At 48.6% G+C, this 23,269-nt stretch overlaps 1 protein-coding gene across 4 annotated transcripts in view; it reads left to right on the plus strand.

Annotated features, from left to right (window-relative positions):
- Window positions 1-23,269, plus strand: part of COL15A1 (collagen type XV alpha 1 chain) — a 98,303-nt gene that overhangs the window by 20,768 nt on the left and 54,266 nt on the right. For all 4 annotated transcript variants that reach the window (XM_074330765.1, XM_019729215.2, XM_074330764.1 and 1 more), the window contains exons 4-7: window positions 13,076-13,623; window positions 14,799-14,873; window positions 16,385-16,465; window positions 22,243-22,390. In XM_074330765.1, coding sequence (XP_074186866.1) covers window positions 13,076-13,623; window positions 14,799-14,873; window positions 16,385-16,465; window positions 22,243-22,390 — 852 coding nt within the window. The remainder of the gene's footprint in view (window positions 1-13,075; window positions 13,624-14,798; window positions 14,874-16,384; window positions 16,466-22,242; window positions 22,391-23,269) is intronic.

Genomic DNA, 23,269 nt, shown 5'->3' on the forward strand with positions numbered 1-23,269 from the left:
AGAGCCCTGGCAAGCCCTCCAGAGCTGCCTGCCGAGGTGGTGACTCATTCCAGCTGATGTCATCCCCACGATTCAAGGCCCTCATCACTCTCAAAGAGTCCTTGTTCCCCAGATGCAAGAGGAAGGTCCATAAACTGAGAGCAGTTGACTACAAAGCTCTTCCCAGATGCCCACAGCTGCTCACACCTGCCCACACCTGCGGGCCTTCACCCTGCCTCCTGGTGCACATGGTCGCCAGGTTCCTGGAACAGAGGTTTGGCGAATGGGACAAAGGGGGGTCTGAAGGCCCTCGCTCAGCAAGTCAACAAGACCCGCCATGTGCTTCCAGAGGCTTGTGTATGGCTCTTTCACTGGAGCCAATTTCTGCCTAGCCCAAGGTGTTAATGCATGTGTGTGCATGTGTGTGCATGTGTGTGCGTGCGTGTTTATGTGTGTGCATGTCTGTGTGTGTGTGTGCGTGTGTGCAGGGCAGGTGGTAAGCAGACCTGGGTCTCAGCATCAGAAGTCATAGCACACTGTCTCCAGGTGAAATTCCTCTGTTCCTTAGTCACTGGGCCTCCTTACCAATGATATTATTAGTTCTTTAAAGGCTAAAAATTGGAGGGTGGCTGTGAGGTGACAAGAATGTGAGAGTGCCTGACCCTGAGTCAGCCCCAGTCGAGTCAGCTGGGACTCACCCTGGGTCCTGAGTGCTCCCGACGTACTGGGCCCCCTGCTAAGCACAGCCCTGTACGGGATGTCCATGCTCACGATGACGCTGTGAGGCAGCCTCCATTGCTGTCCCACCATACAGATGCGTCTCCAGCTCAGAGAACTGAAGTGATTTGCCCAAGGTCACACCCCAGTTAGTGGCAGACCTGGGACTCAAACCCAGGTCTGTCTGACACCAGAGCCTAGGGAGTTAGCTCTTACCTGTAGCTGCCACCTGGGAGAGGGCATCAGACTCACCCAGGCCAGACCCTGGAAGATTCTGCATCCATAGGGTCAGGCAGGAGGGTCAGACCTCTGTCTTTTTAAAAGCTCCCTGGGTGACTGATATGTGGCCAGGGCTGGAGCCGTCACACCATGCTATACCACCTATTCAGATTTGAATCCTGACTCCAATCACTTTTTATCCTCATGGCCTTGGAGCAATGAACTTCTCTAAGCCTCAGTTTTCTAACCTGTAAAATGGGGATAATATTATCTACCTCATAGACAAGAGTGAAGATGAAATGACTGGTGCTCTTTGAATGGTGCGTGTCACACATTAAGCCCACAGTAAATCTTAGCTCTTAATGTTATTGTTTCTTGTCATTCATTCATGGGTCACCCTTGCCTCTGTATTGGTCCTGGGGACTGAGAGATGAGTCCATCCATGCCCAGGAGCCCATGTCTAATAATATCAGAGAAGGAAGGGAACTAACCACCAGAATGCAGAGAGATGAGGGTATTTGGGTCGATGGATGGACAGGGACTATGGGGACAGAGAGCTGTACAACCTCTTCCCGCCCAGGCCAGGAGGGTAGCCCGGGAGGCAGTGTGCTCTAACGGGTCTTCAGTGCTGGCTCCTGCACGGGGCCTCAAGTGCGTTACTTTCCCTCTCTGGGGCTTGATTCTCTCCTCTGAGAAATGAGAACATGAGCTCTGCCTTGCCTTCCTCCTGGAAGAGGGAACAGGTGAGAGGATGCTTTGAAAACCAGAGAGGGTGCTGGATGGGTGCCTTCCTGCTGGGGCTCTCAGCTGGACCCAGCTCCTTCCAGCTGTGGGGCAGTGCAGCCAAGCTGCAGGGCCCACACCTTGCCAGTCTCTGCCCACGTCCAGCTCCCTTCAAAACCATCCCTTTCTCAGTTTAGGCCAGAGGCCTGAGAGAGCAAGAGAGGGGGCTGGGGAGCTCACACAGTAAGTTCATTGAGCAGGAAAATTCCTATGCTATATATGAAAACCGGAAAAGGGAAGGAGGCAGTCTAAGTTTACATGTAGAAAAATGCTCTTCTGTAGTTCAGAAAAATGAGGTCTTTCATTGTTGGCAAGTCCAGGTCTCCCTTCTAAGTTGATCCAGGACTTTTTCCCTGGCAGGGAAACAGTTCTTTTTCTAAGAAATGCATTGGTGGTTTTTCTAAGAACCTCTTGCATCTTTACTGGATGCAGACAGCTCCCATGCGACATACATTCTGTTGTGTTCACTTTCCTTAGGGAAGGAAGTCAGGTAGAAATGGGCATTTCTGGACATTCCCGCCTGGGTGGGGTGATGTTTCCCCTAGGCAGAGCGGTGACATTTTCCTGGGCACAGTACCCCACTTCTCTGGCCAGCCCATGCTGTCCAAAGACGAGGACATCTATGGGGAGGGCTGGTCCCTGTTGGAGTCATTCCTTCCAGACCCTGAAGGCTGTGGGCTGAAGGAACTGGCAGTTAAGGGTGGTTAGAGAAACTGGAAAACAGACGGGAGAGGAGGAAGATGCAGAACTGGAGCCTCTCAGACCTGGCAAGGGCCTCTGGAAACCATCTCGTCCAGGCCTCTCGTTTTGCAGATGAGGAACCTGAGGCTCAGAGAGAAGGGACTACTCAAGATCACACACTGAGCTGGTGGCTGAGTGGGCCTCCCAAATTGGCCCTTTCTACCCCCTTGTGCAAAATATGAGAGGCGAGGATGTGGAAGTTGAGGCCGACTTGTGTATAGTCTCAGAGGAAAGAGCCAGGCAGGTGGGAGCTACAGGAGACATGCCTGAGCTCACCAGGAGAAAGAGCTCTGAAGACTTAGAATTGCTCAACAGTAGTCAGGGTTGCTGTTGGGGGTGGGGCGGGTCGCCCCAACAATGGAGATGTGTGAGCAGAAAACAGATGGCCTTTTGGTGGGTGGACGGCGGGGGAAACTCCTTCTCCAGATGGGGAGCTGCACTCATTGCTCACAGATCTGTGGCTTGCTGATCTCCCAGCTTCCTGTCTCTCTAGGGAGGTGAGAGGAAAGGAAGACACGGGTTAGGAGGTCTGAGTTTGGTACTTCCAGGGTCTTGGGTCACCTCCCCATAGGGGTTTCCAAAGGGAAGGGAAATAACAGTCTGAGAACATGCAAGAATGTCTTCCTCGCAGGCAGGATGGCCTGAGAAGGAGCGAGGAGGTGGGCACTTGGATTCTGAGGCTCCCCAGCTCATGCTGCAGGGAGCAAAGGAGGCATTAGGGACCTCTTCTCTCTCAGGGGCTGAGTGTGGGGAAATTCAGGCCAGATGGGCCCTGCTAGGGTCCCCAGGGCAGTCACCCCATTTTACCTGTATACCGTTGGCCTGTTGGCTCCAACCCCTGACCACAGCAACACAGGGTCTTCAGGCCTGCCTCCTTAGCCCTGCCCCCAGCTTGAAGGAGTCAACATGTCCCCATTAAAGCTGACTGAAGTGTTCTGTGGGTCTTCGCAGCCATGGGTGGGAATGAGAGGTGCAGAGAGGGGCACCTTCAGTTTTCCCAGGCAGCTGGTATAGGAAAAGGGCAGAGGATGGGAGGTAGGCATCCAGGTTCTAGTCCTAACTTGGACACAGCTACCTGTATGACCTCAGACCTGCTCTCCTGGGTCCCTCCAGACCGCTGACTCTGATTCTGGTTTCAGGATCCCCGTTCTCCCACTTTCCCCAGGCACAGGCAAGTAAGGGTCCCGCACAGCTCCAACCTGGGAAGCCTTCCTTGAATTTCATGGAGATGCAATTCTCCATGTGGCCGCCAGAGGCTGCTGTTGCGCGCGCTCCTGGGGTGTCCTCAGCCTCTCCTTCTCTGCCTGTCTGGCTTCTACGCAGCCTTGGTTGACCCAGAGCCAGAGGAACGCTCCTTAGCCTCTTGGGGCCTTAAAAGCTAACAAGCTCGAGCGCTGGGCTCGGGTCCCAGATGTCATCTGTGAGATGGAGCTTTGCAAAGCCAGATACACATCTGGATTCAGGCAAGACTCCAAAGCCCAGGCTAGCCCCAAGCACTCTGCAGGACCCCACAGATGGAAGGGATTGAATGAGTCCATTAAATAGAAGGAGAAACTGAGGCTGGATTGGGGAGGAGAGGCACCAGATGTCCTGGAGTCTGTGGCTGAGAGGAGGAAAAGAGGGAAGGGTCCCACCCCCACCCCCATCCCGTTGTTCACCTCCTCTGGCCAAGTCGCTGTCATCTTTGTGGAAGGAAAACCTGAACCCTGTCCTGTTTATTTCTTTATTGCTAGAGTCTGCCCTGGTTTCCATGGAAACTGGCTTTGGACCCCTGGGAGGAAAGTCGCACCCCGCGGTGACTGCTCAGATTTTCCTTTGCCTGGTCCATCTCTAAAGCAGTCTGATTCTTCTGCCTGTGCCCTTTGGAAGGGCTGGCCCAGAGATGTGCTCTGGAGCCTGAACCAAAGACTTAAGCGGGGCGTGGCCCAGTGGCATCTGTCTGTCCCCTTTCCTCAGGCCACATTGCTGAGTGCCTGCTCTATGCCAAGCCCTGATGTGGGTGCTTACAGGAGACGGTGACGCCTGTGGCTCTGTGTGGAGGCCAGGGTTGGGGCTCTGGTGTCTTGGGATGCAGCTGAGTGAGACTGGAGAGATTCTGCTGTGAGAAGATGGGGAAGGGTGTTACCAATAGAAGGAACAGCATTAGCAAAGACAAACAGAGGAAAATAAGAAGATGAAGTAAAGGGTGTCTTGAGTGGAATTTTGACCTTATCCTAAAATACTAGGGAGCCACAGAAGGCTTTAGAACTCGAGAGTAGCATGAATGGGTGACTGCTAACTGAGACGCCTGGATAATGAGTTTCCTCAGAACCTACATTCTAGATTCAGCTCCATATCCCAGCACCACACACGGAAGGATATGGAGGCTTTATAAATGTTATCAAATTCACAAATTGGAAAAGTAAGGTGAAGAACCCCTATTGTAAATGAAGCTATCCCTATGCATTAATGAAATGAGAGATTGAGACGGAGATCACATTCAGCCCCAGGAGGTGTTTTGAAGGCAGTAAAAATACAGACTACGTCAGAGTGGATATGGCTTGGGGAGTCCATCTTGTCTAACTCCCTGATTCACAGATGGGGAAACTGGGATCAAGGACGGGGAGCAGCTTGCCCAAGAGCACAGAGTCCAAGGCAGACCTGGGACTCCACTCAAGAGCCCTGCTTCCCTTGCCTGGGCCCTCTCGTTGCCCTATGGCTATGTGCATACCTGGGGGTTGGGGGTGGGGGGCTCCTGGGTCCGTGGGCCCAGCATCGTGGAGATGGCAGGGAGCCTGGATCTCCAGGTGACGGATGAAAATGCAGTGAGGTCTTTGTTGGATGTGGGACCTATAGCCTGACCTCACTAACCGTTACCAGTGTCTCAGTCTCTGCACCTGTCTCTTCCTGTGTGCTTAGCATTTTAGGAATATTATTTTACTCAAGTTCCAGTGTCCTGTGAGTGAGGTGCTATTATCTGGGGAGAAGTGTGGCACCCTCCCATGAAGGGCCCCAAGGTTCCTGAGGCTGGAGAGTTCCAGAATCAGCCCCCGATCAGCATGCCTCGCTAGTCTGCCCCTCCAGGACGGTGGGATGTATTCCCACCAGCTGCGATCTCCACTCCCCCACTTCCTGACCAGCACGGAGCTATCCCAGGACAAGCCTATGGACCAAATTGCTGGGCCTGTTTGTCTTGGCTCATTGGCTTTTCTCCCCTCCCTGGTGGCTGCCTGAGCAGGTGGCCCTCCTGTCAGAGGCCAAGGGGAAATGAGCCAGCAGGCCCAGGCGCAGCCCTGAGCACGGGTCACTCCAGGCCAGCAGTCGCCCCTTGCCACATCACACCACGCCATGGGACAATGGAGGGCGGTGGGGGCTGCTGAGAGCAGGGCAGGGCTGACTTGGGCTTCCTCTAGATTTGTGGCTTGGCTCCCTCTGTGGTGGATCCAGTGGAAACAAGACCTTTTAACTGTTGCCTGCACACTTGTCCTCCCTTCGCGGGAAGGGCACCAGCTCTGGAGACGAGATTCCAACTCAAAATCACACCTCCCTCTCTCCATCCTGGCTTCGCTGCTCCATCTGTTGCTTCCTGGCTGTGTCTTCTGGTCATGGAACTCTCACTGATCATCCATCTCCCTGTTTATCAAACAGGAGGTTAGGTAGGTTTGTGATTATTTTTTAATCAGTATCTGTCTGGGACTAAGAATTCCCAGAATTGCCATGTAGAAGCCTGGGCTATACTGCTTAAGCAGGTGTCCAGGTGGGAATTTTTCAGCCCCTGTACCCCACCCCCGTACTCTGAACCCCCACCTGTCCCTGGAATTCCAGGGACACTGCTTAGAAACAAACCACTGGATGAGAAGCTCTGGCCCATTTTCTCCCCGTGAAACCACAAAACCACACATTCTCTGAGGAGCATCCCCACTGGAAAGGAGCTCTCCCTCCTCCTCTCAGTGGGAGAGAGAGGAACTGGAGGAAAAGCTTTTCACTGGCTTAGACAAAGGATGAAGGAAACAGAGCTATCAGCAGGGTGCTCAAGGTTTTGTTTTGTTTTTATCTTTAAACTGTGGAGGGGAGAAAAGAAGTCTCAGTGGGGTGTTTGCTTTTATTTCTAGTATTTCTTTTCACTCTTTTTTTTTTTCTTCTGTACAAAGATGGGCTATATCTGAGTGAGGAAAAGCAAGAAGAAAAGGTTTTGTAATGTCTACAGGGGAATGGAAGGAATGAATGTCTTTAAAATATGTCAGTGTCTTTATTTTTTACACCATATACTGGTATAAAATTCAAAAAGTAGAAAAAAGTATCCAGTGAAAAGAAAGTTTCCTGTTCTCCCCGAGCCACCAGCTCCCTTCCCTGGAGACAGTCTCTGCTCCCAGTTTCTTGTGTATCCTAGAAATTTTCTAACCTATATTTTAAAATATATTATATATATTTATGTATTTAGCCTGTATTAATATATGTATTTCCAACTGGCAGTGATTCTATTCTACACCTTGTTGGAGTTTTTTTGGAGGGAGGGTGTTTATTTTTACCTACTACATCTTGTGGATTGCTTTATATTAATACCTAAGGAATCACACCTTTTTAAAGGCTGCATTGCATTTCATTGTATGGATAAATAAAAAAAATTATTTATTTAACCATTCCCAAAGATGGACATTTTGATACATTTTAAATAATGCTGCAATGAATATTCTTGAATATGCTTCACATTTCACATATATAACTTTATGTGATAAAACAACTCATAGACATACGTGTATAATTACTTGATCGTTGAGTACATGTACACTTGTAATTTGGATAAATATTGTCAAAGATGTCACACCAATTTATGCTCCCCCCAGCAATGCATGAGATGGCCTATTTCTTAAACTCTGCCAACACAATGTATGATCCAATATTAATCTTTACCAAGATGATAGAGAAAATGGTGTTTCTTTGTAGTCTTAACTTGTATTTCTCTCATTCTGAGTGAGGTTGCCTGTCTTTTCCTGTGTTCAAGAGCTATTTTTATTTCTTTTACTGTGGAAAGACTTTCTTATTCTTTGGCCATTTTCCTCTTGGGTTGTTGCCCTCCTGCTTACTCAGTTGCTTCATGTATTTGGGTAATTAGTTTGTGGTCTATAACATATGTAGCAAATATTTTTTGTTCAATTTTGGGATTTCATTTGACACCATGGGGATTTTTATTTTGCTATGCATATTCAGAACTTTAAAAATTTCTATGTAGTTAAATTTAACCAGATTCAGCAATCATTTTATTTATGCCTTCCGGGGTTTGTCAAACTTAAAGTTAATTTCTGTTTTAATGCATGTTGCAGACTAGAGAGATAAAGCATTGGATTGAGGATCAGATCCAAGTTCGTAGCCAGCAACTGCCTTCCATCTTTTAACCTCAGTTTCGCCTTCTGTAAAATGAGGGAATTGGACTTCATTCATTCACTCACTCATTCATTCATTCATTCAGCAGCACTGGACTGGGTGCTGGGAACATAGAAAGGAATGATGTGTCCTTGTCCTAATGGTCCAATCGGGAGAGAGACACATCACCAGAGAGTGAAATGCTTTGATGGAGGACCCAGTGTGTATTGAGTGGACATCTAATGCAGCCTCAGGAATTGAGGGAGGAGGGTGTGGGTCCAGGAGGTGAAACTAGGGATTTCAGGGGAGGTGAGGCCAGGGCTGAGTCTTAATTGTCATGGTGTGGAATTAACCCCTGGTCATTTGCCAAAGGTGAAAGCATTCACAGACTCTATAAAGTGGGAGAGTGAAGAAAGGTTTTATTAAAGTTAGGAAGAAAGAAGCTGCCCATGGCAGTATCCAAAGATGACAGCTGCCATGGGTAGTAAGGAGGGAAACACGGGTGGTGGGGGGAGGGGATGGAGGCGAAGCTGCGTTGCCAGGGCAGCGTCCAGAGTCTGAGAGTGGACAGCTGCTCTAACTTCAGGTTAGCTTTTTCTTCTATAGGAAAGGGGGAGTTGGTTACGTAGTTTTGAGGACTGACATCCTTCCTGGGTTCTGGTCTGTTTAAAGATGATGTTATCTCCAGACTCCAGACTTGGGCTTGGCCATAGCGGCCAGGGACTTTAATGTGTCACCAGTAAATACTGCAAGGGAGTTGTGAATTGGATTCCAGTGTCGGGGCGCCTGAGGATTAAGAAATTGTTCTTTTCAGGTTAGGATGTTGTTAATTAACGAGGTTATGGGTAGCCTTGAGAAAGGGAACAAACAGGGTTCTTCAGTTAATCAGTGAGGGGAGAAACAAAGAGAAAACAGATGAATATCAGGATGGATCAAACTGCAGACTAAGTCTAATTACAGGTGGCTAGATAGCGAGCTATGCGGTGAGTTAAACTGCAAACTAGATAAGTCTATCTGTGTTATTGATTCCCTGAATTTCACCCTTATATTGATGAAAGGGCATTACTCTAGCAAAATAACAGTGGCGTGGCGTGGGGTGGGATGGGGTGGGCTAGGTGGTAGAGGGGAAAGCATGCAAGGTGGAAGAGGGAGGGCCTGCGATGGCATGAGGCACTGGAGGGACTATGTCGGGCATGTTGGGGAGGGGGAGTAAGAAACAAACATTATCACTATAGTGGAAAAGCCTCATGGACCTCTCACAAATCATCTCTCTCTGCCTCCCCTAAATGTTGGCAAGAACATGCTGCTGGTGGGTATGTAAAATGGCACAGTTACATCTTAAATCTTCTCAGTGCAAAAAGAGAAGTGACAATTACATGACGTGATGGAGGTGTTAGCTCAAGCTAAGGTGGGAATCATATTACACTATGTAAATGTATCCGATCAACACATCGTACACCTTAAACGTACACAATGTTATATGTCAGTTGTGTCTCAATTTAAAAGAAAAAAAGGCACAGTTGCTTCGGAGACCATTTTAGCAGCAGTCAGTAAAGTTGCAAGTGTCCACATCATCCCATAGTTCCACCTCCAGACGGTAGAGTTATCTGCAGAGGTAAGCACGAGGAGACATGTATACGGAAGTCCATAGCAGTAGTGTTTGTAATAGTAATGGAAACCTCACTTTCCATCAATAGAAGAGTGAATCAACCCATCATGGCTTATTTATACCATAGAGTACTATGGTGAAAATACAAGACCCAGAGTCACGTGCATCAACAAAGATAAATCTCAAAAGCACAGTGTTCAGTGTATTGGCGGGGAAAGGGCCAGAAGAAGACACGCAGCCAACATGTGTATGAGGTTTAGAGACCTCTAAAAGGGCTCCACATTCTATTAGAGGAACGGACTCATGCAGTAAACGTACAGAGATCTGCATGGGAATGATAAACACCAGGTCCCCTGAGTGGCGCGTCGGGGGTGTGGGCAGGGAATAGGGTTGTAGAGTCATGAGAGGTCAGCTGAATTGATATTTCCTTTCCTAAGCAGAATGGTGGGTGGGCACATGCCTATTTCTCACATTATTCTTTAAAAAAAATTAATGTATTCTATTTAACCCAGTATTTCCCCAAATTACTGTCATGTGTAATCAGTGTAATATTATTAATGAAATAGTTTACATTCCTTTTTTTGAACTAAGTCTTCAAACTCCAGTTTGTATTTTACACTTATGGCACATCTCCGTTGGGACAACCCACGTTTTCAAGTGCTCAATAGCCACACTTGGCTAATGGCTATTGTACTGGGCAGTGCAGGGTTAACACGTCTCACACAGAGGTTGTGTCTGGTGACCTCTGAGATTCCTTTCTGAACTTGAAAGTCTAGGAGGAGAATGGTGATGTTAATAATACCCACCGATTTATTGAGTATTTGCCCTGTACCAGCGCCTCCTATTATCACATTTAATCCTTCCATTTAATTACGCTTCTAAAAATTTATGGTAAAATAGAAATACATAGAATTTACCATTTTAACCATTTTTATGTATCTCATTATTATTTATGCTTTTTGGTATTTCCTAAATATTTCATAATAATTTGTGACACGCGTGCATACGTGCACACAGAGGCTAGCTGCTGACTATCGACGTCCTTCTCTGTGGGGGCTCTGGGGGGGTCACAGGAGTCAGGCTGTGTCTCTCTCCCACCCTCCGGGGATGTTTGAGTTCCTGGACACACCAGAGTTCCCACTGTATCTTCTTACTGCTGAACGGTCATTGGCACAGAGGGCACACTAGATTGAGCTCCGCCCCTGGGAGAACCCCTGGGAGAGAGCCCCCATCTCATGAGACTGAGGCAGTGAACCAACCTGAGGTCAGACCAGCCGTGGCTCGAAAACATCCTGCCACTTACTGGTACTACCGTGTTTCCCCGAAAATGAGACTTAGCTGGACCATCAGCTCTAATGCGTCTCTTGGAGCAAAAATTAACATAAGACCCAGTTTTATTTTACTGTAATATAATACCGGGTCTTATATTAATTTTTGCTCCAAAAGACTCATTAGAGCTGATGCTCCGGCTAGGTCTTATTTTCAGGGAAACACTGTAGTTATGTAACCTTAGGCCAGTCACTCGATCTTCCCAAGCCTTAGTTCTTCATCTGTAAATTGGGATAACAGCACTAATTCCCATGTGAAAAATCCAGTCATTATTATTCTTTGTGGGGAGCCCAGGGACACAGGGCAAAGTGTCTAGGACCCCATCTTGGCCTCCCTTTCCACATTAGTCAGTGGGGGCAGTAACCCTGCCCACCGACCTTTTGGGCTTGTTGAATGGACGTAATAAAAGGAGCAGTGAATGTTTACTGTGTTACCACCATATTTTCTGGGGTTACGTGGATAGTCTCATTTCATCATTCTTGTGCAGTCCATATCATAGAGGCAGACACAGCCTTGGAGTGGTTAAGTGACTCACCCAAGGTCACCTAGCTGGTTAGTTTTCCAGCTAGGAAAGTTGTTAAACTGGAGAGCAGGGTTGATTTGTTAGATGGGGCTTTTCTTGTGTTTCTCCCAAGTGCCTTGGGTCTTCTCTGGAGACCAACCCACCAAACCCCCCCGGAGGTCAGTCAGGTTCTCAGCATTCTCTGGTTTTCGGCTGTAGCCCAGGGAGTCACCACATGAGTCTGCTTTGCCCCTGGTCTCTGGAGGGGGACCCTGCTCGATTCTGACCCTCATTCACACCAGGCCTCCTCAGCCGGTGGAATCCTCTGTATCGTGCTTCAGTTCCGAGGCCAAGGGGCCCTGCATGTTCATTGCCCTTCCTGCAGGAGACCTGTCCACCTCTCCCTGGGACCTGCCTTCCTGTCACAGCTGGTACCTTGGGCATCACCTCGGGAGTGGGTGCATGGCACTGCAAGCCAGCCCACAGCCTTCTTTCAGGGGACAGTGGTTGCATGGACCACGGCTCCCTTTCCAGGCCACCATAATGGAACCCTGTTATTTCTCTCCTCAGCGTGTGGTGGTTAAAAGCACCCGGGGTCAGATGCTCTGGCTTAGGACCCTGGATGGAACTTAACCTGGGGCAAATCTCTTATCTTCTCTAAGTTTTCCCCCAAGTAAAGTGGGGATAATAGTACCTAGGTTCCTAGAGTTGTTATAAGAGTAAATGAGTTACTAACGTGGGTGAAGTGTTTAGAGCAGAGCCTGGTTCAGAGAGAGCTCAGGGAATGTTAGTGATGACGATAATGGTAACAATTACGCAAATTTCAATTGTCCCAAGGTCTAGGAACACGTTACTTTGTCCCACTTGCTTCTCTCCCCTGCCCCAGGCACTTAAACAGTAGATCTCATTCAAAACAAAACAAACCTACCCAGTTCCATAGAAAGAAAGAGAAAAAAATCTCCAAGTTAATGGGGAACATTATGTATTCTGGGAATATTCTAGGAAATATTGTTAAATGTTTTCCAAATTGCAGGTCATGGCCCATTAGTGGTTAATGAAATCAATTTACTAGGTCATTTCCAGCATGTTTAAAATACAGGAGAAAAAGAATTATTAAATAGAAAGGAAAATATCAGAGGGCCTGGTGAGTATTAGAAATAATGTCTTATGAAATATTTATTGCAGTGTTACAGATATATATTTATCTAAATGTGCATATTGGGTTGCCGTGTAAATGCATTTCTAATTGTGGATTGTTGTCAAAAAAGTTTGGAAAACAATAATTAAGAAAATACAAAATATATGGTGATGGAAAGAGAACTGATTCTGGGTGGTGAACACACAATGTGATGTGATATGTAGATGATGTAATACAGAATTGTACACCTGAAACCTATGTACCTTTACTAACAATTGTCACTACAATAAACTTTAATTAAAAAAAAAAAACAACTATCCAAAACCCTTAAAAAAAAAAAAGAAAAGAAAAGAAAAGAAAATACAGTGGGACTAAGATATACAAAAGGCCAGTTATGAAATTAGTCATGGGGATGTGAAGTGCAGCACAGGAAACGTAGTCAATAATATGCAGTAACTATGTGTGGTGTCAGATGGTTGCCAGACTCGTGGTGATCACTTTGTAAGGTATGTGAATGTCTGATCACTATGCTGTATACCTGAAACTAATGTGATATCATATGTCAACTATAATTGCAACATAAATTTTAATAAAAGGAAAAACAAGTACAGTGTGGTTCTGATGGATCCCATTTCGTTCGTGACTTTTCATTCCTTCTTCATTTCCAAGCAGAGTCGAATATATGTGTGAAGCATGGCCTCTCTCTCCCTCCCTGCAGAATCGGCTTCCCAGAGCCACCTGGACCTCACGGAGCTCATCGGTGTCCCTCTGCCCTCATCCGTGTCCTTTGTCACGGGCTATGGTGGCTTCCCTGCCTACAGCTTTGGGCCTGGCGCCAACGTGGGCCGCCCGGCCAGGACTCTCATCCCGCCCACCTTCTTCCGGGACTTTGCCATCAGTGTCACAGTGAAGCCCAGCAGCGCCCAAGGCGGCGTGCTCTTTGCCATCACAGACGCCTTCCAGAAGGTCATCTACCTGGGCCTGCGGCTCTCGGGCGTGGACGATGGCCGCCAGAGGGTCATCCTCTACTACACAGAGCCCCACTCCCGAGTGTCCCATGAGGCTGCTGCCTTCTCCGTGCCAGTGATGACCCACAGGTGGAACCGCTTTGCTGTGATCGTCCAGGGCGAGGAAGTGACCCTCATGATGGACTGCAAGGAGCACAGCCACACCCCCTTTCAGCGGTCCTCCCAGGCCTTGGCTTTTGAGTCCAGTGCTGGAATCTTCGTGGGCAATGCAGGAGCCACGGGGCTGGAGAAATTCACTGTGAGTCCAAGCCCTGCACATCAGGGGTTCGCTGGACACAGACTCACCATGCAACAAACATGAGCAACTATTCTTGTTAGGATTTTATCCTCGTGTCCTCAAAGAGGCATGCATTCATGCTGGGAAGAACGCTAGGCCCGAATCCAAAACCTAGATGCCAGGCCCGAGTTTTCAATGTAGCCCGGTGGTGGCAGACAGTACCTGGGTTTTCTGATCCTCTGTTTTCTTATCTGTAAGTAGGGAGAAGGAAACCTATGCCATGGGGTTGCAGAGTCAAGTGAGACAGCCAGTGTGAAAGCCCTTTGTACATTTTAAAGTATTATATAAAGAGTAAGGTTTGTTATATCCATCAGTGATTTTTACCTTTGGTTACGGGTGGCAGATGCACGTAAGTAATTTCTGCAAAGGTAGAATATTCTAGAATGCCTGAGGGAAAGAGTTTCTTTCTCCTTTAGGACAATGTGCTCTGAAAAAAATATCAGAAAGCTGACTTTACTGTCAAAATGGGCTTTTTCATGAATAAGCCATTCTAAAGAAAATCCCTAAGTTAGTGTATTCATTTAGTCAGCAGCTGTACTCACTTTGTGCTTACTGATTCAAGACCTTCCTGTGGGGTGGAGTTTGGGTTTATTTGTAGTACAGTGGCAGACTGAGGGTTTTAGGAAGTTAAAATCCAATTAATGTTTTTAAGACACTTAATCTGGCTGTGTCCTGGTAAACGAGCTGTCCGGTGTGAGGAGAGGACGTGAGAGAGGAGGCATGGAGGCTGGCTGGCAGCTCTTCTTGGGACGAGGCCTTCCAGCTAAGAAGCTTCCAGCTACAGGGGAAGCACACTTTCTGGGAGAGGGGAGACATGCATATTAGTGTCTACCCGACAGGCTGGGGACCTAGGGACCAGTTAGGAGGCTGCTGTGTTAGTCTGAGCTTTGAACACAATCCTCCCCAAGGGCCTCTCCGACTTGTGGAGCTCATGTTACCTTGGCTCAAGCAGAGTCCCCCCTAAATGAAAGCAGGCCAAGAGGTGGCTTTGCTTTCTTGTCACGGCTAACAGGCAACATATTCTCACACCCGTCCTCTCCCTGGGTCTTCTCTGTTACAAAGACAGGCCAGCTTCCCCTGGTGGTTGTGCTGTAGATGTGCCGGCAGAAGCTTCTGACCCCTCTGCTTTTCCCCAGGGCTCCATACAGCAGCTCACCATCCACCCTGACCCCAGGACTCCTGAGGAGATGTGTGAAGCTGAAGAATCCTCGGTGAGTCCTCCACACACACCCCAAACCATCCCCACAGTGGGCCCCCATAGCCCCAGCAGCCAGTCGGCCAGAGAAAGGCAAGGGGCCCAAGCAATTCTTCATCCCCAACGTCATGGAATCTCTAAAATCTCTCCTCTTGGCAAGTCTGCCTCAAGTCCTATTTTGAGCTTCCTAGCTTTATTTTATTACTTTTAAGAACTTCAGCCATCTCCTTGGTGGGTGTGGGGGAGCTGTGTTTCTTCTAAGGTGTGAGGTTCTTCCACGACTATGGCAGTCAGTGGCCTGGTTTCCACACTTCCTGTCAAGAAAGGGTGTCAGGATTCTAAAATAGAAGCTAAAACTCTTAAGACATCTTGGGTGTAAATTCTTATAAAAAATGAACCTAAATTTAGCTTTTATGCTTGGCAAATGAATCAGTTCCTAAGTTGGAAGTGGGGTGGTGGACAGGGAAGAAAAGATGGGTCCTTTTCCCCTGCTTCCCTCTCTTCCTTCCTCCCTCCCTGCTTCCAGGATTTACTGAGCCACCTGCTAGGTGACAGACCTGGGGAAATGCTGGAGGTTAAGGCATAAACCAGGAACGGTCTCCATCCTCAGGCTGCTCACTCTACGGTTTGGGTGGAACAAGAGGTGAGAGAAGAGCCTGCAGCAGGTCAGGGAGGAGTGGATGCCTGACCAAGGACAAGTGAGTGTTAGTCAGATGAAGAGGCAAAGGCGTTCCAGGCAGAAGCCATCGCATGATTCCAGACGTCAGAGGCAAACAGAGCATGGCATAGACCTAGAACTTCTATTCCTCTCTGGGTGGCGTCAACCCCAAAACAAAAGTTGATTTCATTCATTTAGTCAAAGCTACTGGAGATTTAGTCAGAAAGTCCCTCCAAGGGGGAATTTGGCTCGGTCAGGATGTTTGCACTCCTTGAGGCCACAACCTGGGCCTGACATTCTTGTGAAGCTGAGAGGAGGGAAACCTTAAGCGTATTTATTCATTCATCTCTGCATTGCTGTTAATGTTGAAAAAGTAGGGAAAACCCAAGAGTCCATGAATAAAGGATTGTTTACAAAGTCATGGCAAAAATCACAGGCTCTTGGCTGCCAGTAGAAGCCTAATTATGAAGATTAGGTAGTGACAGGAAGACATGCTTCCAGTGTAACTGTTCCCAGCATCGAATTCCGGTGAAAGGCATGCGAAGATTGGGAGTGCCTTTTGACAGAGATTGAAGGGAACCTAGACAAAATAAAAGTAGGTATGTTAGACTAAATTGATTGTATTTTTGTGTATGTTTGAGCAATAAAATGTAGACGGAAACAAAAAGATTGTCAAGCATATGCACACGTGCTCTCTCTTCAATCCCAACTCTCTGTCTTTGTCCATCTCTCTCTCTCTAGCACACACAGACACACATACAGACACACACACACACACACACACACACACACACACACACACACCATTCCTCTATAAGAGGCAATTTCTCTGACTTTCCCCCCATCTGGCATCATTTGTCTCCACACAGGCGTCGGGAGAGACCAGTGGGCTTCAGGAGACAGACGAAGTTGCTGAGATCTTAGAAGCCGACGTCTACACTCAAGCCCCGGTGAGTACTGGGTGCCATGTCTTCTCATCCTAGTCAGCTTTTCGGGAGCTGAGACATTGGAGAGTGCCCAGAGCCCCAGGTCTGCCATCTCTCTTTAGCTCTGTTCTCAGACTTTCATCGTTGGCTCCTCTGGGGAGGGCAGGAAAGTACTGGCCAACAGGCATTTTGCAACATCCCTAGTGTAAGGTAACACCAGTTACCTGGGAGCCACCCTGTGCTGTGGCCAGGAGAGGGCTGTCCAGAGGCAAGTGTTGTGCTGTATTGCCTCCCAGCTCTCTGACCTTGGGTAACTTGTTCAGCCTCTCTGAGCCTCAGCTCCTCTTTTACAAAACAGTAATCAGAGTCCTATTTCGAGGGGTTGTTGAGAGGGTTAGATGAGACAGTGCAGGGCCAGGTCTCAGACCTGTGCCTGGCATGAGGAAGTGTGAACCGCAATGGTGACTACTGTAATGTTTGCTCGGGGCTCTGGCTATGAGAAGGGAGCCAGGCCCCCACTCCTGTGTTGCGAAGTCCTCCCAGGACCTCACTTCTGGCCCCAGGGAAAGGTCAGCCATCCTCCCTCCTGGGAATGCACCCTGTGGCCGAGACAAGGCAGTGGTATGGAAAGCAGTGAGTCAGCCTGTGGAGACACCAAGGAGGCCGTTCTAATGCAAACAGCCAGCAGGGTCTGAGGCATAGAACGAGGAAGCCCCCCGCAGGCTCCTCCACTGGTCTGGCTCACTCTATAAACTCAGCTCTGACAGAAGAGCAGAGAGATGGAAATGAGGCAGAGGCTGTAAATTATAGACCACTGGTGGCACAAGTGTGGGTAAGGAAGAATAGGACCATAGCCTGGTAGTGCTGGAGGGACTTAAAGGTCACATGTTTCTGCATAGAGGTGTACAGAAAACTGCCCTTTGTACAGATGGGCAAGCTGAGGCCCAGTGTGGGGAAGAAACTGGCTCTAGGGTACAGGAGCAGAGTTAGGGCTAGAGCACAGGTTCCCGATGCCCCATCCAATGTTCAGGCCATGACTCTGAGCTGCTGGCCTCGGTGGTGTTGCAGAAGTTTATCCCCAGAATCATAGCCAGTTCTTGGGCAGCTTGGTAGAGGAATTAAGGCTCCAAGGTGGCTACCGAGGTGGTGACTACTCTAAGCAATTCTGCAGTCCTATGTGCCCATCAACACTTGGCCACTCTATGAGCATATCCAGGCCACAGAGTGGTGGTCCCTTGGGCCTTCAAGGCTGATGCTGCCCCTCAGTGCACCAGCTCATAGCTAGGAGTCAGACTGACTCAGGCAGAGATGCCAGTAACCCAAAATAGCCCTGGGAGACAGACAGGAAATGGGGTCAGGGTTTGAGAGCATGTGATAATCATGGGGGTGAAGCCTGGTCAGAGAGGGCTTTCTGGTGGAGGAGGCATTGAAGGCAAGCAGCTTTGGACAGAAGTAGAGAAATGATAGGGGAAGGAAGAGGACCAGCATTTCTTGATACCCACTGTGTGTCTGGTGCTTTGTATATCTATATGACTTAAGTTAATCCTTACAACAACCCTGCACGGGAGATGATAGTGGATGGACACTCAGGAGGGCAGAGTGACTTTGTCAGGGTCGCACGGGGATGGAGCCAGGACCCTAGCCTGGGCCTCCTCCCCTGGGCCAGGGTACCTTAGTGCAGGGCATATGTGGGTGTGCGCTGCAGCTGGGAATGGATGCATAATAAATTCCCAAAGTGTCTGGAGAAGTGAACAAAGTGATTTGATGGACTCGGTGTCCTCTGGGGCACCCCAGACAGTTTCCTTTCTATATTCTCCAAACCTACTCTTCTCGGTGTTTGTAAGTGAGCTGGTATAGGTCATCGTCCCACCAAGTGTGAGTTCAACTCTGCCACTTACTGGTTGTTGACGTGGAGCTGGTAACTTCACCTCCCAGAGCCTCAGTTTCCTCCTCGGTTAGAATGAAGCAGACCTGCTTCACAGGGTTAGTGTGGGAGTTGGATGAATTGACCCGTATGAAACCCATGGGCTGTGCAAGGCACGGGCAGCTCTCAGTGAACATTTGTTGTTGTTACTATTGACCGTAGGTTATTGTGAGCATTCAGATGATGTGTTAGAGTGCCCATTCCTCTTGGGGACCCCTCTCCACAACCTGCTTTCTGGTTGGCTGCTGGCTGCGGCTGCCAGCGGGCAGGCCAGACCCCTATGGCTGCCCTCCATCCTTAAGAGGACCCCCCTCAGCTCCCACCCTAGGGAGGTGGCTCTGGGCCTGGTGGTCCTGGAGCTGCGGACCCTGATGCTAACTTCCATAGAATCCCTTCCCTGTGCTTCAGCAGCGCACTCACTTCCTTTAGCCTTCTTGGCAGGGCAGTGTTTTTCCATTCATTCCGGACAGGAGGCACTGAAGCATCAAAGAGTGAAGAGTTTTGTCCAAGGCTGCCCAACTAGGAAGTGGCAGAGCCAGGTCTCTGGCAAAACCAGGGCACTGTCAGTCATATCATCCCAGAGCTGGGACTTCCTGTTTCACCATCTCCTGGAAGGGCTCCAGGGCTCCCCTCCCTGGCCACCCCTTGAGGGCTCCCCTCCCTGAAAACCCCTCCAGGACAGGGGAATTCACTCTTCATTCTCAAACTTTCCCCTCCCCTCTCTGTCTGGCTTCTCTCTTGGGATGAATCTCACTCACCTGTTCTTGCCCTTTCCAACTGCCACCCTTCAAGACAAAAGCCATGACCAGCGAACTGAATCATGGACTGCCTGAGCCTTCAGAGACTTAAAAAGCCAGGCCCTCCTCACCTCCTTCCCCATTTAGGGTAGGAATCCCTGCTACCCTACTCTTCCCCCTGCTAAGTCAGCTTCTGCTGACACGCCTTTCCATTTCTGGAAAGTTCTGTCTTATGCTGAGTTAGAATTAATACTCCTATGGTTCTGAGCCCTGGCTGTGCATCAAAGTTGTGTGTGTGGCGGACGGTGGGTGGGGGGAGGGTGGGAATTCTTTTAGAAAAAGACTCTTGCCTGGGCTATATACCTGGACATTCAGACTCAGTAGGTCTGGAGTAGAGTCCAAGAATCTGTCCTCACAGAAAGTTCTGTAGGTGATTCTGATCCGCAGTCAGAATCTCTCTTCCAGATACACCTAAATGCTCGCAGTTTCCCAAACACACCGGGAACTTTCACCCTTCGTCCATGCCTTGTTCCTGGGTTCTGCGTCCTGCCCCCACTGTGCCTGGCCAACTCCTACTTATCCTCCAGGATCCACTTCACAACCCCTCAATAGAGGCCATTGCCAACTCCCCTCCCCTGCTTGGTTCTCACTTCTGCTGCCCCACATGTCACATTCAATCACAGTTAGTTGTGTCTGCATCTGCGTCTGTGTCGCCCCCACAGTCCAACATTTTAAGGACAGACACCCTGCCTTATTCATTTCTGTATCCCTGGGTAGCAGCCAAAGGCCTAACACAGTGGGGCCTCAGGAAATACATGTTGAATGGGAGTGTGGACTCAGCAAATCACCACACTTTTAATAAAAAAGGTCTTAAGACTCAACATTCCTGTTTTGTCACAGGCCACACTGGTTCTGCATCCACACTAACCCGTAAAAGCCAGCAGCCACCTGTGGGAGGCAGGACGCCAGACCCTGATCACTGAGGGTCAGCTCACCAGGTTCCAGCTCTGCCCTTGAACAGGGGCTTGTGTCGACCTTGTTTGGAGTTTGCCAAAAGAGGCTTTTGGCCGACAGACTGCAGTCAGTGATTTCATGGAACTCAACCTTTGCCACCTGGAGTTACAGAGCTCAGCGCACCCTTACCTTGCTGTCCTGTGTTTCCCACATGCTCACCTGCTCTACCTGCCTTGTTTCAAAGCCCAAGTCCCTTATTAACCAACTTTACTTCCAGCCACTAGCAGCCTTGCTCCAGGCTAGAGATGGGCTTTCTTGAGACCATCAGAGAATCCTGATGGAGTGGCTTCCCCACTGGAGCTGGCAGGGAGAGGAAGACTGCCTGTGACAGGATCCTTACGGCCCTGCTAGGTCACTAGGCAGCTGGGGGAGTGATGGGGAAGTCCTACTTGGTCTTCACGGCCTCTCCTGGGGTGCTACCTGCTCTCTGCTCCCATCACACTGCCTGGTTCCTGCCTCACCGGGCTTCTTTAGTGCAACCTCCTGGTCTTCTGTCCTAACCTCAACTCCCCAAATCTTTGTTCTCATCGGCACCAGAGTCAACTTCCCAGCCTAATACCCCACAGATGCCCCAGGTCCATGGCCAGACTTCTCACCAAAGCATCAGTTCCCCTCCCTCTCTCTGCATCCTGGCTCTGTCCCCCTGCTTCCATCCTCAAATCCTCGCCAAGTGATGGTTGTCAAGCCCTGACAATGCTGTATCCTTTCTCACCTCAAAGCTTCCCCCTATCATTGTTTTCTGAAACTGCTCATTCTTCAAGGCCCAACTCCTAGAAGCCTTCCATCCCTGCCTCTACCCTGGAGATTTTACAGTACAATAGACTATATCTTTTTTTTTTCCGTACAAAAATATACTATATTCGTTATTTTAAAAAACTGCAAGTGCAGATAAATAAAAGATAAAATAACCATCTTTAATACCAACACCCAGAGAAAATCACTATCGAGGTGTTGGTCTTTCTTAAACTTTGGAATTCTAATGATGTTGATGACAGCTACCCTTGATGGGCTCATCCTCTGCTGAGCACCTTCATGTATTTGGTACCTTGTCAGTGGTTATCATTGGCCTGATTTTACAGAGGAGAAAGCTGAGTCTCAGTGAGGTTACGTGACGTGACCAACATAACATAGCTAATAAGTGGAGAGCTGGGATTTGGCCCAACTGTGATTGTCAGAACTGAGCCATTAAATCCTAAGTTATGAGGCCCGTAAGAATCCTCTGTGTTCTGATGGACCATAAATTCATTGTTTATATACTAGATTCTGACATTAAGGAAATAACCTGCTCTTATTAGTCAGGGTAGGTAAGTGATGGCTACAGTTACAAATTAACCCTGAAATCTTAGCGTCTTAGTTGTTTCTTGTTCACACCACACATCCAAGAGTTGTCAGCAGGATCCTTCCATTCAACCCCCACCCCCAGCACCTTGAGCTCAGAAAGTGAGGAGACTAATTGAACACTGCTAAGTCCTGGGTCTCAGGAACTGCTGCCAGCTCCTGAGTCTGGTGATGGTGTCATGACCTTTGCTGCCCACCCATCAGGATTTCTGCCTAGACCTCTGACCTGCTCCATGTTTCCAACTCTTGGCGTTTTATGTTTGTTGGTTTTTCCCTAGTAAAGTTGGTTAAGACAATGACTGGCTTGGGTAAAGCCACCCAGAGAAGCTGAAGTTTCCTAGGAATAAAACCATACCCATCTCTTATTTTTCAGAGGCCTTGATGACCAGTGCACCTCTGGGATTGGATTTATACAGCATTTACTGAGTGCAGCCTGCTTCATTCATTTGTTCATTCATTCATTCCCTCATCTAACAGATCTTCATTGAGCACCTCTCTGTGCTGGCCTGGGATACAGGGATACAGAAATGTGGTCTCTGTGCTCAGAGATTAGCAGAGACTTGCTGCAAACTGAACAGAATTAAGTTTCTCCTCTCATGTACCTTTTCAGGCCCTGGAAGGTTCAGTGCTTGGCCAGGTATATAGCAGGCAGGGCTAGGCTTTCTTCTTTCTGGGTTTATTCAGCACTTTACAGATATATTTTTTTCTCCAGTGATATTCACTGCCATTTTTAATGCTTTCCTGCCAAGTAAATCCTTCTGGGTCTCTTTTTTTTTTTCTCCCTTCAGTTTAAAGAAGCAAAAGTTGAACCCATAAACATGCCTCCAACTCCATCCCCTCCCTCTGAGAATGAGGAGCTTTCCGGCGAGCCTGTACCTGAGGGGACCCTGGAAACCACCAACCTGAGTGTCGTCCTGCACAGCAGCCCTGAGCCAGGCAAGTCCTGGGTGTGCCTTCACGATGACAGTGGGCCCCGCCTGGATGACGTATGGAATATAGAGCATCTCATTTACCCTTCCCCTCAACCCTTTGAGAAAAGAATTATAATTGTGGAATTTGACAAACAAGGTGGGGAAATCAAATCACCCAGTGGAGGCTCTCTGGCTTGTAAATAGCAGAGCTGTCTTTTAATCTTAGACACCTGAACTTTCAATCCCCAGACTCCACCTCTCCAGAAGGGCCTGAGATTTAACAGAAAAGCTTATAATAATCATTGCTGCTTATTAAATACCTACTGTGTGCCAAGTATTTACATACTGCATCTCTAATCCCGACCATACGTCTCCTAGCTACTATTATTAGTCAGTATTTTACAGATGAGAAAACTGATGCTTTCAGAGGTAAGTCACATGCCCATAATCACACAGGCTAGTGGGTGGTGGAAGAGAGCCAGTGCCCAGGCCTGACTCCAGAATCCACATTCTTCCTAGCCTCAGCGACAAACTCCTCAATTCTCAGACGATCAACCCATCGAAACTCCTGTGTGGCACACGTGGGAAATCTAACTGATGGCCAGAGAGGGGCAGGCACCCAGGAGGTCAGCGGCAGGCCCTGTGGGTTGTGCTGGCCTTGTCTCCCATCCCGGGGTCTGGGCCCCACCCAGTCATACAGAGGAGCACAAACCCAGCCATACAGAGGAGCACTGACAAAAAACCAGGATCTGATGTGATCCCCCAGGCAGCAGGTTGACATGTGCCCACGGCCTGGGATCAACCCGCATTTTCTGCCCTGTATCAGAGGGGTACCCATTTCAGATCCAGTTACCACCAATGCCAGAACACCAAGATTTAAGTATAAGCTCAAAAAACAACCCAG

This window comes from Rhinolophus sinicus, linkage group LG04 (assembly GCF_036562045.2).
Source record: "Rhinolophus sinicus isolate RSC01 linkage group LG04, ASM3656204v1, whole genome shotgun sequence".
NCBI lineage: Eukaryota > Metazoa > Chordata > Mammalia > Chiroptera > Rhinolophidae > Rhinolophus > Rhinolophus sinicus.